This window comes from Atractosteus spatula, chromosome 26 (assembly GCF_055471065.1).
Source record: "Atractosteus spatula isolate fAtrSpa1 chromosome 26, fAtrSpa1.hap1, whole genome shotgun sequence".
Classification (NCBI taxonomy): Eukaryota; Metazoa; Chordata; class Actinopteri; order Semionotiformes; family Lepisosteidae; genus Atractosteus; species Atractosteus spatula.
Genome location: NC_142731.1, coordinates 9,162,454 through 9,178,174, shown reverse-complemented (window position 1 = coordinate 9,178,174; position 15,721 = coordinate 9,162,454). Strand labels below are relative to the sequence as shown.

Genomic DNA, 15,721 nt, shown 5'->3' with positions numbered 1-15,721 from the left:
TTTTCTTTCCAATGTATTTCTTTATTAGCTTATGGTCTTCTATAGGTATTTCCCCCCCCCCCACTTCAAACATCCATTACAAAAATATGAAATTTCAAAATATACATTAAAAGTGAAATGAGAACCTCATTAAAAAAAAAAGGCTCTAGCAATCTGGGACCGACGCTGGCTCTTACAACAGGGTCTCCTCCAGCTCCAGAACACACCTCTCTCTCAAACACAGCAGGGTGTGGAATGAAAGGACATAGCAGAATAAAGACGAATGAAACCACATTTATTAAAGCTTGTTTGTGTGAAGCAGCTTGCGGGTGTTGGGTTATAGAGCCTCTTTTTTAAGTATTTGAGCAAAAATGGCCCCACTTCTTTGCTAAGAAACAAGCTGAAGCTCCTTTACTTTCTAAGGGCCTGTCCCCATGTTACCCTACTGCACAATAGTTCATTGTACATGCTTTAAATCAATCTCCATTGTATGCCAGCCCGCAAAAGGGATTTGTGTGCTAAGCCAATAAAGTTACCATTAGACTTGCCTTACACACCTAGGGACACACACCATAAAGGAAGTGTAATTTACTTCAGCTAACACCCAGACACAAGGTGGCAGTTGTCAAGCCTAGTGGCTGTTTGATTACTGTCTCCCCCACCTCCAATCCAAACTGCAAGAACTCCAGCTGGCACAACGACCACAGGAGAGGGGAGTGGAACTGCTGTGAAACTTTCAGGCAACTGTGCATAAGAAGCCCCCATTTACAGAAGAGCAAGGTCCCTGCTACAACCCTATCTGAAATCTGGAATAGCATCGATCAGTACACTTCCATCAGGAAGGTTAAAATGCCCCAGAACTGAATATTTAGCACTCTGTTAATTTGCTCACGATTATTTCCAAGCACACTCACTTCTAAAAACAAAAAAGAATTGCATTGATAATAGACTTGGGACTCTGGAACAGCTTAGGCTGCACCCAGAAAAGTCTATTGAATAACCAACAATCTCAAACACCTTGTGAAACAGATTTTACAACAGTGGAGATTCAATACTGGCAATCAAACACCTGTGCAGAACATAATTCCATGTAAAGTCCACAAGTGTTGTAGCTTTAGAAATCAATACCACGACCTATGGCAACTCAGGTCACGTGCTGGTGTGGCAGTAAGCTGGGGTTTGCATTGCAGGAGGAAAGCCCGTTCAGTTTCTGGTCACACTACGAGCTGAACTGGCACCACTTCCAGACACAGAGGGAGCGGAGGTGATGGATATTCTACACAACTGACCTCAAACCCTCAATCTGCCTGCTCTCCTGCTAATTCCAGAAAAGGACTGGAACACTGAAGGGTAGGCACCAGCTGGGCTTAAACCCCTGGGCCTCATGGTAAGTGTGACTTGGTTTCCAACACCACCACACCAGAGGTGACTTCTTTGGCTGCATTTTACAGTACATTCCGAGAATTACAGCACGACAAGGCAACCGGATCTCCCTTTTGAAACAAACAAACAAAATCTTTACTCGGAAACCCAAGCCCAGAGCTGATAAAAAGACAAAATGCTAAAACCTAAAAACTACAGATCATTGCAGAAATAAAACATCTTTTGGGCTTCATTCAGGTAAAACGCGGGATGGCAAGGCGGAGCCTGTCTGGGTCAGACTCCTTCCTCTGCCTCCGCGAGAGCTGAGCTGTGGTCCGCTCACACAGACGCCGACCCCCGTCCTCCCCAAAACCGGCTTGAGCGCGGATCCCATAGGGTCCGAAACGCTCCCACGACAGGCCAACGTCCGCCGGCCTTCGGCACTTTCTGGCTGCTGGCGTTCAGACGTTCACTACCCACCGCCTCTCCGAAGCAGCACAGACAGAACCGCAGAGCGGAACAGCCACCCTGCCCGTCCCTGCACTGCTCGCGCAAGGTAACACGAAGGCTTTAACTCAAAGCTCTGCTTAGATTAAAAAAACAAAACATTAATAAAATGATCCCTCAGCTCTGGGGAAATTAAAAATGCCAGTTGTTGACATGTAACGATAAGCGAACAGTTTGCTGTCCCGTTTTTAACTTCGGCTTTGACAAATGTCTTCGTTCTTTCTAGCGGTAGGTTTGTTCCTTGTGAATGTGCGGCCTTCTAAGCTACTGTGTGATTTCCTATTAGGTCAGCCAGTCAGGAGGGCCGCACAGTGACTTTGGAGATTGGTCTCTTCCAACCGTCAGGAGTGGTAGGCTCCGTTTACTTCCTGGGTGAGAGTTCAGTTGTCAAGGTGACGGGTATGTTGGTGCCACGCTATGCTCTTGCTCTCTGCCCTCACTTTGCTGCCCTATTGCCAGCCAGGTTGAGGGGCTCCTTGCTGGGTATACACCAGTCATCTGCTTCCAGGCTCACTTTGTAGTGTCTCCAGGCGGATTTATTGTAGACGGGCAGCTTCTCTATGGAGTCTGTCGACAGGGCCTGGTGGAAAACAGGGAAGCAGCAGATGTAATGTAACTTCCACAGATTTCACAGGGAGAAATAACAGACAACACCAGTACTGCAGTAACTACAGATCACAATCTCTTCCAAAACTGGCACTCCTCCATGGTACACCCTAGGTCAACTGACTGAACAGATCCTGAACTGACAGAACAGCCCCCTTGTACATGAAACGTCACAAGACAGAGCCCTGGCAATTCATCCACTCCCAAGCAGTGTAACACTAGAAGTAGAGCCAGGCACTCCTATGTTTGTGCTTGCTCTGTTTCATGCTAAGTGTTGTGCTGCGTTTGCATTTCTCAACTTCTCGAGACCTCGGCTTCTTCGTTCGGAAGTGTTCCTTAACCTATCAGATGTCCCCCACCCCCCCCCCCAGCTCCGGGATTCAAAGTCCGGCAACGGAATTTACCTTCAAATAGATGACGGCGTCTGTGCCGTAACCCTCCATCGAATAGAGCTGCAGGTCCCCCTGGAAGTACTGCGCGTAGAGGCGGGAGATGGGGAGCCCGTATCCGAATCCGGCCTGCGGACAGACAGAGGGATCAGGCATCTGGCACCCACTAGGATCAACTCCTTCGATGGAAGCCCAGCTGAAAGAGCCAGTGATCTGCACCGATATTCTAAACCTCGCCAGAGGGTCAGAACAGCCTTTCACTGATCGAGGCTTGGAGAGGGACTCTAAAAACCTCCTGGGACTGGCGTCTGCATGACCGTGTGCTCCAGCAGGTAGGTGTGTGCGAGTGTGGGTGCACAAGCAGACACTGGGTCCTCCCCAGAGCGCTCCGTGATCAATCGTACGGATAGAAACGCCTCACAGCACAGCACTCAGTCACATGACAGAAGTTCCACTCCAGTGACATGCAAGTCAACAGCGGCGCATTTACGCAGGCTGACATGGAGTTGACAGAAGCTTGGATGCTGCTTGTCCCACCTCATCACTTCCATTTGCCCAAGGACCTACAGCTTGTGAAAACTCGAGGGGAACTGCTGGGCTCAACCCCAATTTCTGCTGTAGCCCAGAGGGGACAGACCAAATGCTGTGATGCACGGTGGACAAAAAAAAAAATAATAAACTCACCAGCGGGGGGCGCTGAGAGCTGATCTGCGGGGTGGGGGCAGTGGAGTACATGTAGCTGAACAGCCGCTCGATCTTCCTGAGGGGAACGCCGCCCCCTCTGTCGCTCATCTGCAGAGAGAAAGATCAATGAGGCGGGGGTGAGAAAGTGGGTCTTAAGCAGTCCAGGAGGCATCGCCCTGCCTGGCAGATCTGCAACATGACGGAAACATACTTCCCATGATCCCTTGCTCCCCCCCCCCCCCCAGGGCCCGACCCTGACCCCATGATTCCCTGTGCCCCCCTGGGGCTTGACCCTACCCACAATTCCCTGCTCCCCCAGAGCTGGAGGCTTCTTGACCGAGCTGCCGTTTGCTCATGCACAGGCCTGCCCAGTGACGCCGGCCACTCGCACCCAGTTTCACCAGGGTTCCACTCTTCCAACAACCTTGTCTAACCCCGGGTGCCTCTCTGCACTTGGTAATTTTCACCAAGAGTTTTGCAATAGAGCCACTGAAAAAAATATTCCAGCACAACGTCCCTTTTAACGTGTGAAACAAAACCACAGCATTCCAAACTTTTTGCACATCACCCAAGTTTCTGAAAAGCAGGTGGAGCTGCAAACATTTGGCTGACAACCCAGATCGCTGTAAAAAGCCGTGATGCCTGTCTCAATGGAAAGAGAATACTGATAACATCAAGCCCTATGCCTTGAAACCTGTCTGATCGTTAACTGGACTCCCAGCACCACTGTCAGACTGAAGGAGAGTTCTGTGTTTTTTAAAGGGCACCCTGGTTCCCAGCCATTGAGCACTGTGACCAAAGCATGGAGCAGATAAATGAAAGTGCAACAGTAAGATGTGGAAAGGTAGGATTGTTCAACTAACTGAGCAATTCACACTTCTGCAATCTGATACGATGTTCACAGACGACTGTCCTCGTTTCATGAACATCTATTGTACTGGTGCTCAATGCAGACAGTGCTACTCAAAACTCTGTACATAGCAGTAGGGCTACAGGACTGCGCCGAGCCAATCGGATTCAACAGCAGGTTGCACCTACCTTGATTGACAGGTCCTCTCCACCCAGGGCCACCATGACTTTGATGGGTGGGAGGGTGCGACTGGCCTCGTGGGTCTCCACAGTGGCTCTCATGGAATTCTGTCAAGGAGAAACAGGAAGTCACCACCACTTCCTCCAGGGCACAGAGGGCTCTTCCTGGCCTGGGCTTTCCGAGTTAGGAAGACAGGTTCTTACCTTGAAAAGTTCAAACAGCATGTGGTAGAGGTGGGAGGGCACATAGACCATCTGAATGGGCTGCCTCTTATCTTTAGCTTGAAGAGGGAAGGAAACCCAAGTTTACTTTTATACCTAGAAGCCCAGGTACAATGAACAACCACAAATACATTTCTTGATGAAAACTGGTCCTGTCTTTCTGTACCCTCAGTCTTCCCCAGACCTGCATTTAGGCTATTACGTAAGTACTGTTTACATGCATACGGTGTTAAAATCATGAGGCAGTGTGTCACAACAGCCAATATTTACAGTACCAAGAAGGATTCTATAGCCTCTAGCATTTTGCAATTGCTTTATTTAAGGCTTTGCATTGAGAAAAGCAGTTCCCCTAAGTGCATGGCTGTCCTTTTGTTTCTGTTCCTGCAGTGCTGAATGAAAACGTCATGCAGCCTATTTAAAGGGGAACAGGGATGCTAATTTTATATTTCGGGGTTAGAAAGAATCAGCACTGATGAGTGCGTTTCAAACCACAATGAAAGTAAAATGTACATAAGTAACGAGTGAAACCACCAATTTACATCAAAATAGATTACATTTCCAGGTATGCTCAGCACCATGCTATGCAACTCAGAACAAGGCAACAAAACTTCCAGTGGGGTGAAGTGGCCCTATAGAAATATTGCTTTCAACTTTGAGATGGTCTTGGCAACAAAAAAAAAACTTATCTCAGCATGCAGATCATGTTGGAACATTTCAGAGTTGAAATGTCTGCTGCACATTAATTATAACCTGCACATCTTAGTCATTACAGTGACTAGTGACCAGGAAGGGCAACATCATGTACAACTCTCGTGAACTCTGGAGAGACCAGGGGTCTGCGTTGACAATTTTGTGCTTCATTCGAAATTTGTAAACGTTTGCCCCTACTGTCAATTAATATTGACAAGCCTCGATCAGGGGTCTGAGTAATTGGGACCGCAGCTCCCCCGTCAATAAAGACAGGTTTCAATGCCAGCTGAGGCGGAGACCGAGGAAGAGCAGGGTGTGAGACTGTGCCACAGGCCCTGGGTGACCCTTCCTTTACGTACTGTTAATTTCTGCCAACTCCAGCTCCGGGGAGCCCAAGTAGTACTGGTCACAGAGCATCTTGGCACTTTCGTAGGCATCTGGAAACAACCGGAAAAGGACAAGAAATGAGAAAATATGAAAAAATAGCAGTAAAGGCCAACAAGTATCCCACAATATGCACTGCCCCACAGTATATAAACCTGCTTTCTGCAACAAGCGTCTGCATCAGACTCTGCACTCTGCTCAGGGCCATGCCACCCAGATTACAGGTGCGCCAATTTGCGCCTCTAGTTTCCTCCCCTGTGCTGACTGGCAGAGGTCTGTGCCAGCCCTGCTCGCTCTCGCACGGCTCCTCCACACCGAGAAGGAAGAACCCTCACCTCTCACCACCTCAGCCACCTGGCAGTGGGGTTCGATGCTCCCGATCGTGTTGGGGTGCGCTGGGTTTGTCGTGCCATCAAAGATCAGAGCTGCGGAGACAGAGGGGGGCGGGCTGGGTGAGCCAGGGTACACGAGTGGGTCAAGGGCGGCTACTGCTGCTGCCAGGAGGTGGGTGAACGAGCAATGGCACGAGGGAGTAGGCAGGACACACAGAGGGGCAACTGGCAAAGGGCTGAGGCTGCACTGCCAGAGCCCAAGATGGGGGAAGAACTGCTTTCCTTTTTTTTCCCCTGTGTGTCTCATGGAGAGCAAGTTGGGGTCACAAATTCCTAATACAAGAAATTATATGTATATGGCCAATAAAGTGATCTTATCTCTAAAAAATTCAGGTGGGTAGCTGTGTCAGCATGCATAGGCTGTAAAGGAACAAGTAATAGGTTTATTCCAGCTGGAAAAAGAAGAAGATAACACAACGTTTCGGCCGTGGAGACTTCTTCAGGTGTGAGGAAGAAGGCTCCACGGCCGAAACGTAGTGTTTTCTTTCTTCTTTTTTTCCAGCATGGAATAAACCTATTACTTGTTCCTTATCTCTTAAAAGGCAACTGTTATAACTCCAACTTGCATAAGAGCTGGGAGGGAGCTGTTTAACTTAACCCCATGATTTATTATTAAGGCAATGAAGCGTCTGATTGGGGTCACCTGGCCTTTTGTGCCAGCAGAGCCCTCAGTTACACAGTGTGTGGGTCACCAGGCCCGGGACTGGGACCCCCCCCACCGCCCAGGAAGCGAGGGGGGACGTCTCCGGCAGCCGGCCCAGGGGACTTACTGTGCTGGTTGATGAGCATGCGGATGGAGATGCGGCTCATGTAGAACCGGTCCAGAAAGTACTGGATGTTCTGGCTGGTGAGCGGGTCCTGGCCGAAGGTCTCCTTGTACTCGATGATGCCCTGCGCCATGGTGGGCACCACCTCGTTGTGCCGGTTCCTGATCTTCACCAGGGCCTCCGTGAAGCTGCGCCAGGAGAAAGGGAGGGGTGAGTGTTGACATGGCCAGGCACAGAAAACCGCCTTCAGCAGAGCAGCCCGGGAAGTACAACCGGATGCATCTAGGAACTTAGCTTGCTTGCCGTTTTCATTTACAGCCATGGCTTGGAAAAAAACAGTGCTGTAACTGAATACATCCAGAACACTGTCTACACACCTAAAGAAAATGATACATTCGCCACTAAAATATATTACAACAGACCTGCACACAGGCACAGTAGTATAGATTTTCAGGATGAAGCCCACTTACTTGCTCAAAATACTCTGGTCTTCTGGACTCTTGTCAAGGAATTCAAGAAGATCCAGCAGGCTCTGGACATACCTGTGTGCACAGAGAGGAACATGCAGTTCAGTCACGGACACAGGGCACTGCATCACTAGAGACCCTGACTTTGTCCGCGAGAATGAATTTGATCAGAGACTACGCCATTACAGCCAGAGTAAAGATTTGCACTGGCCTAGAATCAGGCGTGCAGGCTGAAACACACCTGAATTAGATGCACTATCAGCGATGAAAGTGACCGATTAAAAAATATTTAAGCTCAGGGATGTACAAGTACATCCAGGAATTTATTTTTGACATAAGCGCTGTATAAAATCTTTGCCCGCCCCCCCCTCCGCTTTAAGCTCGGGAAAGAGAAGCCTGCTTTTTTGATAATGCTGTTAAATATGTATTTGAAAGCCATCAAGGTCCTGCCAGCTGCAAGCAAGGAGCAGCCTGAAGAGGTAGAATAAATATTTAACCGCTGAGAGAGGGGTAGTCTCCTCCCCTACCCAAGAGACCAACCCCCTCTCTGCACCAATCGCCTCAGAGGTGCTGGACAGCCTGTCGAAAACACCGCACACCGAGGAGGAAAAGAGATTCCACAGTTTCCTGGATTGCAACAGCCATATTAGGGTTGGTTTGATATCCTCATGTACCGTAAAAGTCAGGGCACAGTGTATAAGAAAGGCCCACAGATGGAAACATGTTAACTATTCTGCGACGACACTAATAATAGTTTGGATGTAACTTAATAATAGTTCCACCTCTGGATTCCCTTTGAGCTAATGAGCTGCACTCATTTACATGTCTAATGAAAACCGAGTCATATTTATTTCAATACACCGGACAGCATATTGCAGCTCAGGCCTCAATAACTGTCCAGGAATATTAACTTTGGCTGAACCTTAAATCTGCACGGCTTCTCAAACAGGAGCCGTCTCCTAAGCTGTACAGCGTGAAGGTCAGAGTCGCTCTTTGGTGGGATTTTCGGAAGCAGCAGCTTTGCATTTGCTCTTGGTTGTTTGTTTCGGCTGTATGGTTGTCATCTGACCTCCTCACACTTAATGTAAACCGCCACCCCCCCCCCCCCCTCCCCTTCGCACACACTCTTTCTGAAGTACCTTCTCTAAGAACTCAATGTTCCAATCGCTCAGAGTACAAAAACAACAGCAGCTCCATGGAACAGAGGCCCCAGCCGTCTCTGTGGGCTCATGTTACACTCCTCCCCGCACAAACCAAACTGGCCACAACCGGCAGCCCCTCTCTCCAACCCAGGTCAGCACTACAGTAACACAGCGGCTGTACAGTCGAGATACACTTCAGAACACCTTCCTACACCCATCTCTGTGTGCGTTTCTTTTAGTCACATATTTAAGGACACAATCTCTATTTGTTTTCATTTTCCTCTGTTACAATTGAGCTGACTACTACCACAAACAAACTGCTTGACCAACGAGAGCAGTAAGGTGGACAGACACAGCAGATGGGTGTTGAAAAGTGGTTGCCAGACCTGTTACTGTCCATCGAGTATTAAAATTTGAGGGTGCTCTCCCAGCCCGTAACACCTTATTAATTGTAGGAATTTGCAGTCTTTGCAGCAGAAAATAACTCATTTCAAGATTATTGCCAGTTCAAGGTGTACGCCTGCAGACATTCAAAGGGATGTTCCCCAACGACCACTTCCGATCGCCTTTCTGAAAGAGGTGCTACCTCCGCTCTAACAGCGTTTCAGAACAACGTGTTTTGTTGTTACAGTAACTCGCCTTCAGCTAATCTTAGTTCCTCTTTCTTGGGCTGAGGCTGGCAAGCGTGCAACTTTCACATCAGGAGCCAATCGTGCGCCAGCAGCCGCTCGAAAACAACATCACGTGACCAGGGAAGGGAACTGGGACAAAGTTCACGCCGCTGCTCAGCCTGAGAATCTTCATGTGGAACAAAGGTCAGGCTATTCTTACACTCGCTGCAGGAATTATATGCTGAAGAATAATCCCTTCCTACTGATCTCTGAGCTGTAAATCTCACAGGCAGACAATACAGAAAATGCAGATGCTTTTGCAGATATACATCGGCCCTCTTTCAAACTTTGGATCTCTTAAAATGATGTCTGTGGAAAAATCTGTCAGGTGGTGCAGAACAAGTTAAATCTAAAAGAAACGAGAGGCCAGCGCTGGCGATGTGCCCTTCTCAGTCATGTACCAGAGCAGTGATCTTCAGTCCTGGCTTTGCTGAGCTCCAACCCAGCAGGCTTCATAAGACACCATTAAATCCTCCATTGCTGAAGATGTGGTACAGCTGGGCTGTTATCAGTCAGGGGGGATGTATCTAGTTCAAGACCCTCAAGGACCAAAGTTCCCCTAATGGAGCAGGTTAGGGGCTGGTTAGGATAAGGGAGTCCCGAAGAGGGACAGGACTGGGGCTGGAGTGTCACAATCCCGGACTGAGAACGCCCAGTAGCGGGACGACAGCGGGTTACGAGAGACCGGAGAGGCGGCAAGCCCACGTACCAGCTCTCCACCAGCTGCACGGACGGGGTGCTGAGCAGGCGGTCGGGCAGGAGGTTGATCTCCTTCATGATGTTGGACAGCCGCACCGGCAGCTCCTGCCGCAGGAAGGTGAAGGAGGTCTTCTCGCAGGCGTTCGTCGAGCCTGAGAAACAGCCCCCCCAGACAGACAGAGAGAGAGAGAGGATAGAGTCAATCAAAAGAATCGCCATTGATGAGTGCAATTCAAACCACAATAAAAGTATATACAGTACATAGTAACTTGTAAAGCCCCCAATTTACATCACAAAGTAGGCGAAACTTCCAAGAATGCGCAGCTCTATAAAACTTCCAGTGAGATGTAAACAAGCAGGCTTGTGAAAACATCTCTTTTAATCCAACAGAAATACTGCTTTTGATTTCAGGACAGTTTTGCCCAATAAACCTAATTGACTTGTTAACTCTGCACGCACATCACGCTGGAAACTTCCTGCTGCACTACCAGCACTTAAATTTGCTCGTACATCGTGTTCCATTAGTCATCACAGCGTCACAGTGGTCATTCCAGTGACTAGTGAGCAGGAAGGGCAGCATCGTGCCGCAACTTGTGGGAACTCTCGCTGTGGGCCACGGCGAGGGCAGAGGTTTGTGACGACACGTTTTCACAACGTTTCACGATTCTGTGCTTCAATCACTCAAAATCAGCAACGTTTATCTGCAATGTCAATGAATTTATTTTGTCACCGAGATTTAACAACTGATCTGAGAAACCAGGACTGCAGCTCCCCCTTAATTTTCTGTACTACAGCACAGCCATCACTTGGAGGGACACTACTCTTACAATATCGGGGCTCTCGTCAATAACGGGTTCGCTAAGAATCATTAAAAAGCCCCAGGGAGGCTGGTTTCGAGAGAGAGGGCACCATGTCTGCGTGCAATGCCATCAACACCAATCCAGATAACTGCAAAACGGGCCATGCCACACAGAAACTGCCATAAGAATGGTTACTAACGAGAGGAGACCCTTCGGCCCATCAAACCCATTTGGGAATTAGTAACTATTTAATCCCAGGATCTCTTCCAGCCACGTCTTGAAAAAACAACAGAACGCTGGCAGTAAACTACATAGCTGGATTGCTTGTTCCACACCCCCACCACCCTTTGTGTAAGGAAGTGCCCCCTGTTCTCGGTTTTAGAGGCACTTCCATGTAGCATTTGAAATGCTACAGTGATGTAGTATTTCAATAAAACAGCAGCCGTACTAAAAACACTGTGTGGTACCAAGGGCTGGTACTTGGCATGCGGATCACCGTTTTCACAGTGCCTTTGCCTTCACGGGTGGCGAGTTTGAAGTGGAAATGCCTGTACTCATCCCCTTATTGAGGTGTTAAATATCTGAGCCCCGGGCACTTTCCCCGTGAATCTTAGGAGGAGGACAGTATAGTCATTTTAAGTAAAGACAGCCCCCCCCGTGTAGCAACGGCCCCCTGTAAACAAGTGTACTCTGGCAGTCCCAGAGCTGCATTTCAATCACCATTGTTATTCAGCGGCTAAAGGCTCAACTTCAGGATTGAGCCTTCGATAAACAGATGCCCCCCGTCACCCAGCGAGTATCGCCATTGAAAGCCCCAGTGCACAGAGCACACATCTCTTTTGGATCGAGAAGTCTCATCGTCGCCGACTTCCCCAGGCAGCACGTCTTGGAAATAGCATTCCCGCAATTTGCAAGAGTTTGGGGACGTTACAAACGTTAAAAAAAAAAACAGGAATGGCTCTGCAGAAGACCTGCCCCGGGCTGTTAAAACCGCAACAATGTAAAGATAGCGGGCACAGACCGAGGTTTTTGAGGCTTCGCGGGCGTGTTCCACAACGCGTGCAATGGCGCAACAGCTTCCCTGCAACACTCCCGAGCAATCCCTTTGTTTTGGGTTAAGATGTAATGTGCTCGACGGTAAGCACGGGCAGCCCCCCTACTACCCCGGGGACGGGCGGTCTCCTTTCGTCCGCGCAGCATTCCAGTCAAAACTGACGCAACACCCGGGCAGGTTGCAGGACAGCCGACAGCTGGGCGAGCTGATCGGGCTGTTACTCCCTCAATGGAAAATTTCTGACAGCCTTGTACGGGCGTGCAACTGCCTTGCTCCTAGGGTTACCCCCATCCGCAACCCCAGTAACCCCCCCAGAAAAAGCCCCAAAGGCCTAGGTGAGGTGCCATGCATGTGCTAAAACCTGAAAGTAAAACCTACCCTCACAATAACATACCTTCTCTGTGCAACGAAACAAGAGTCATCAGCGTATACCTGGCAAGCAGACACGCCAGAAAACGAGTATATTGTCTGTTACCCCGAATTATATCGAAAATAGAGATGCACTCAAGCCAGCACTGTCGCGCGTTAGCTACTGTCTTTGCTGTCCACGCAGTCACGTTCCACCAGACCAGTGAAGTGACCAGCTGGTGTTCCCTCGTTACCTCTGCCCGACCGTGGGGATAAAGTCATCACTACAGCCGAGTGGCCTGCCACATTAATGGCCATTTGTCTTGAGAGGGTAAACACAGGCGTAGTCTGATTTTGCCATTAAAAAGCAGTCAGCAGCAAGTGCATAGTAAATCGGTATTAAACCCACACACAGACCGGAATATTATCGGGAGATGCGCAGGAAATCTGGATGCTAGACCCGCGGAGCTGTAAGGCGAAGAGTGGAGCGTTCTGTAAATGAACGACGAACCATTGCACACTCACCAAAATCCAGGAATTGCTTCATGGACAGCGGAGAAGGCGAGAATTTCGAAAAGTGGTCAATGTGCTTCGGCACGTTAGCCAAAGCGGCGTTCTTCATCAGGAACCTGACAAACTTCATGGTGCAGACACGCAGGCTGCGACTTTCTGCTACTGCGAAAATAGCCGAGGTAGAAAAGCAGAGGCGATGCAACACCGATCAGCTGGATAAATCAAATCTTCCTCTTCCACAACTCTCTCTTGATCTCTGGGGTTGCGAGCTGCAAGCGAACAGCACGTCTTTCTTCTCTCGACCAATGGCGGGCCGCCTCGCCCACGTCACTGCGCCGCTCTGGCCAATGGGACGAGGCAGGGGGCGGGGCCAGTGGGATCCGCGTGTTTCTGGAGCTTGTCCAGTCACGGGGCGGGTGGTGTTGTTCTTGGACCAGGAGTTTGGTCGGGTCGGGGGGTGGGTTTTTTTTACTTGGCACCGCCTCGAAATTGGCCTGTTTGCCTAAGCCGGGGGTCGTGCTCTGCTGGCAATCTGCGTGTTCCCTGACCTCATCCCTCGGAAAGTGTCGCGCACGCATTAAAACCCGATAGCTGTCGGAGGATGTGGAAAACATGTCGAGCTCGAGTGTCCCTTGTGTACAACTAGAAACCGTAGCAACAGGTAAAAGTTAACAACAAGCTGAAAGGTAGAAAGGCGAAACGCCAAGTTTCGTTTGCCCAGCCTTCTTGGGGTGTCATTGTGTTTCCACCTTCTACTGCTTTTCAGCGTGGAAATGCGCTTGTACGTGTAACCCTTTGGGGTCACCGCACGCTGACGCAGCTCCCATGGTCAGCTTGACCATGTCAAAAGCGCTTTGATTCAGGAGCCGGTACGTTTTATGTCATGATGTCTGATCTGGCCACCCTGGGCAATTTCTCATGTACTAGAAAGGACGTGCAAATTCCGGGTCTTGTCTTTTAAAACTCCAGGGCTGTCCTGTACGCGAAGTTGCCCTTGAGCCCGCTCGCATGATATTTGCCTGCGGTTTACTTTCCTTTCCGCTGTGAAACGTGTATATTCAAACCTCTGTTGTTCATTTGAAACACATATTGATAACGCACAGAGCAGGCGCTGGATTGATTACCTGCAGAACAAGAGTATTGACCGCTTACATCGCAGCAAGCCTGTTGAAGACGGTGCTGCACAATCACGCCATAAACAGTGCAGCAGTGCCACACCATATTCCACCAAAACTGGCATTTATTCACAATTAAAGGGACGAGATGACAACCATCAACCATTAAAATTACTATCAATAATTTCGTTTTACAGAATTTTGTTTCAAAGGGGTAAAATACAGCCGTGCTTGCTAAATACACTAATGAAATTAGCCCCACTGACGAGATCTGCCGGACACCCTTCATTGGAGTGAGGCAGTTCTCCACGAAATTTCCCTTTTCGCTTCCAAAGTATTTAATCTTTAGGTGTTAAGCATCTTTGTCGCGCCCGAGGTGATGTAGTTAGCTGCGCATGTCATGTTGCGCAACTTGTTGATGGGGGTGGGTGATACAGCAACTCCCCCCAGATAGCAGAAGCTCACAACAGTGTACTTCCATCTGCTCCTGTTTGTTATTTACACCACGAGCCATTTAGATATAGGCCTCGGGCTCTTACGTGCCGATTTCAATAACCGAGACGGGTCCTTTGCGTGGTTTACACTTGCGGTAGGCGAGACGTGCACTTAAGGGCGTAACGCGGCTGTACGTGCGTCCAGACACGCAGGTTGCCCTTTGAACTCACCGCGCAGGGGGGTCATGGAGCGATTACCTACCATGTTTTGCTAATGTATCAAATACACCCCCCCCCCAGAGGTGTTGTCCTTCCAAGTGGCGCACAGTGATGCCCACAGCCATCCGCATGATTGTGCGCTGCCGCGAGCATTTCAAGCTTTTTACGGGCACAGATTAAGTCCAAATGAATGCAAGAAGTGGAGGGAGACACCGGTTTTCTTTATTTTTCATTGATTTCTAACCCTTTCCCTAAAGTGCGAGGTGACAACGGTGGTGATTGAGACTGCTTGAGACCCATCATGAGACTCCTCCCTTGACAATGGACTTGACAGTTCTCTCCAGGTGATACTGTTTAAGGACATGAGGCGTTACTAAACTAAATACAGAACGAGAGCACCTACTCTGAAACAATAAGAATGGAAAATCGTGTTCTGGTGTGCACCTGGGGGCTGTTTTTACAGTACCATTGACACTGACATCCCTCTGTCACAGCTATCTGTGCTAAAAAACATCTACTGTATGAGTTAGCCATCTGCCTGTCCCTGTATCTCCAGGGGCTGATCTTCCTTGGTCATTAACCTCCAAGTTATTTTTCACAACACTTGTTTACAGTGTCAACGTTAGTAGTGTAGTCATACACAGCTCTATCTCTTACTTATTTATCTGTAAATGGCTAAGGACTGAAGCAGAATTCTCACTCAACATGATTCCACTCTGGAAATATAAACACTCAAATAAGTGATGGTTGTGAGTGCAGTTTAATTATAAAAGGATAATTCTGAGAAGAGGTTAATGTATAGGAAACGGGTGGATTTGAGATGAGGGGTGACTGCTCAGACAGGGGTGATATAATTAACGGTGGCTCTGTGGCTCAGGATCTGTGTCTGTGGCTGGAAGGTTGCCGGTTCAAATCCCGCAGCTGGCAGAGGAATCCTACTCCGTTGGGCCCCTGAGCAAGGCCCTTAACTCCAGCTGCTCCAGGGGCGCTGTACAATGGCTGACCCTGCGCTCTGACCCCCAGCTTCTCTCCCTGTCTGTGTGTCTCATGGAGAGCAAGCTAGGGTCTGCAAAAAGACAAATTCCTAATGCAAGAAATTGTATATGGCTGATAAAGTGATGTTAATTAGTGGAGTAGCACAGGGGTCTCTGTGAGGACCACTACTTCAAATCTACAGTTTGTGTTGGCAGTCAGGAAGAGGTGTTAGTGGGGCCAGCAGGGGGCGCTCACCTTTGTGGTCTGTGCGGG

At 49.0% G+C, this 15,721-nt stretch overlaps 1 protein-coding gene across 1 annotated transcript; it reads right to left on the bottom strand.

Annotated features, from left to right (window-relative positions):
• Positions 1 to 12,986, bottom strand: pdk2a (pyruvate dehydrogenase kinase 2a). The gene is made up of 11 exons (XM_088906052.1): positions 12,718 to 12,986; positions 10,001 to 10,142; positions 7,482 to 7,553; positions 7,015 to 7,199; positions 6,188 to 6,277; positions 5,828 to 5,905; positions 4,761 to 4,837; positions 4,566 to 4,664; positions 3,528 to 3,635; positions 2,859 to 2,972; positions 1 to 2,428 (listed from the first exon to the last, which is right to left on the bottom strand). Exons 1-11 carry the CDS (start codon positions 12,833 to 12,835, stop codon positions 2,285 to 2,287), a joined length of 1,227 nt encoding a protein of 408 aa, XP_088762178.1. The 5' UTR covers positions 12,836 to 12,986; the 3' UTR covers positions 1 to 2,284.
• Between the last annotated feature and the right edge of the window lie 2,735 nt (positions 12,987 to 15,721).

Coding starts and splice junctions, on each gene's coding strand:
- pdk2a (XM_088906052.1), bottom strand. CDS start 12,835: ATGAAGTTTGTCAGGTTCCTGATGAAGAACGCCGCTTTGGCTAACGTG. Junction 10,143..12,717: donor GAAGCAATTCCTGGATTTTG/GTGAGTGTGCAA, acceptor GCTGTTTCTCAG/GCTCGACGAACGCCTGCGAG. Junction 2,973..3,527: donor GCTCTCAGCGCCCCCCGCTG/GTGAGTTTATTA, acceptor GTCTGTCCGCAG/GCCGGATTCGGATACGGGCT.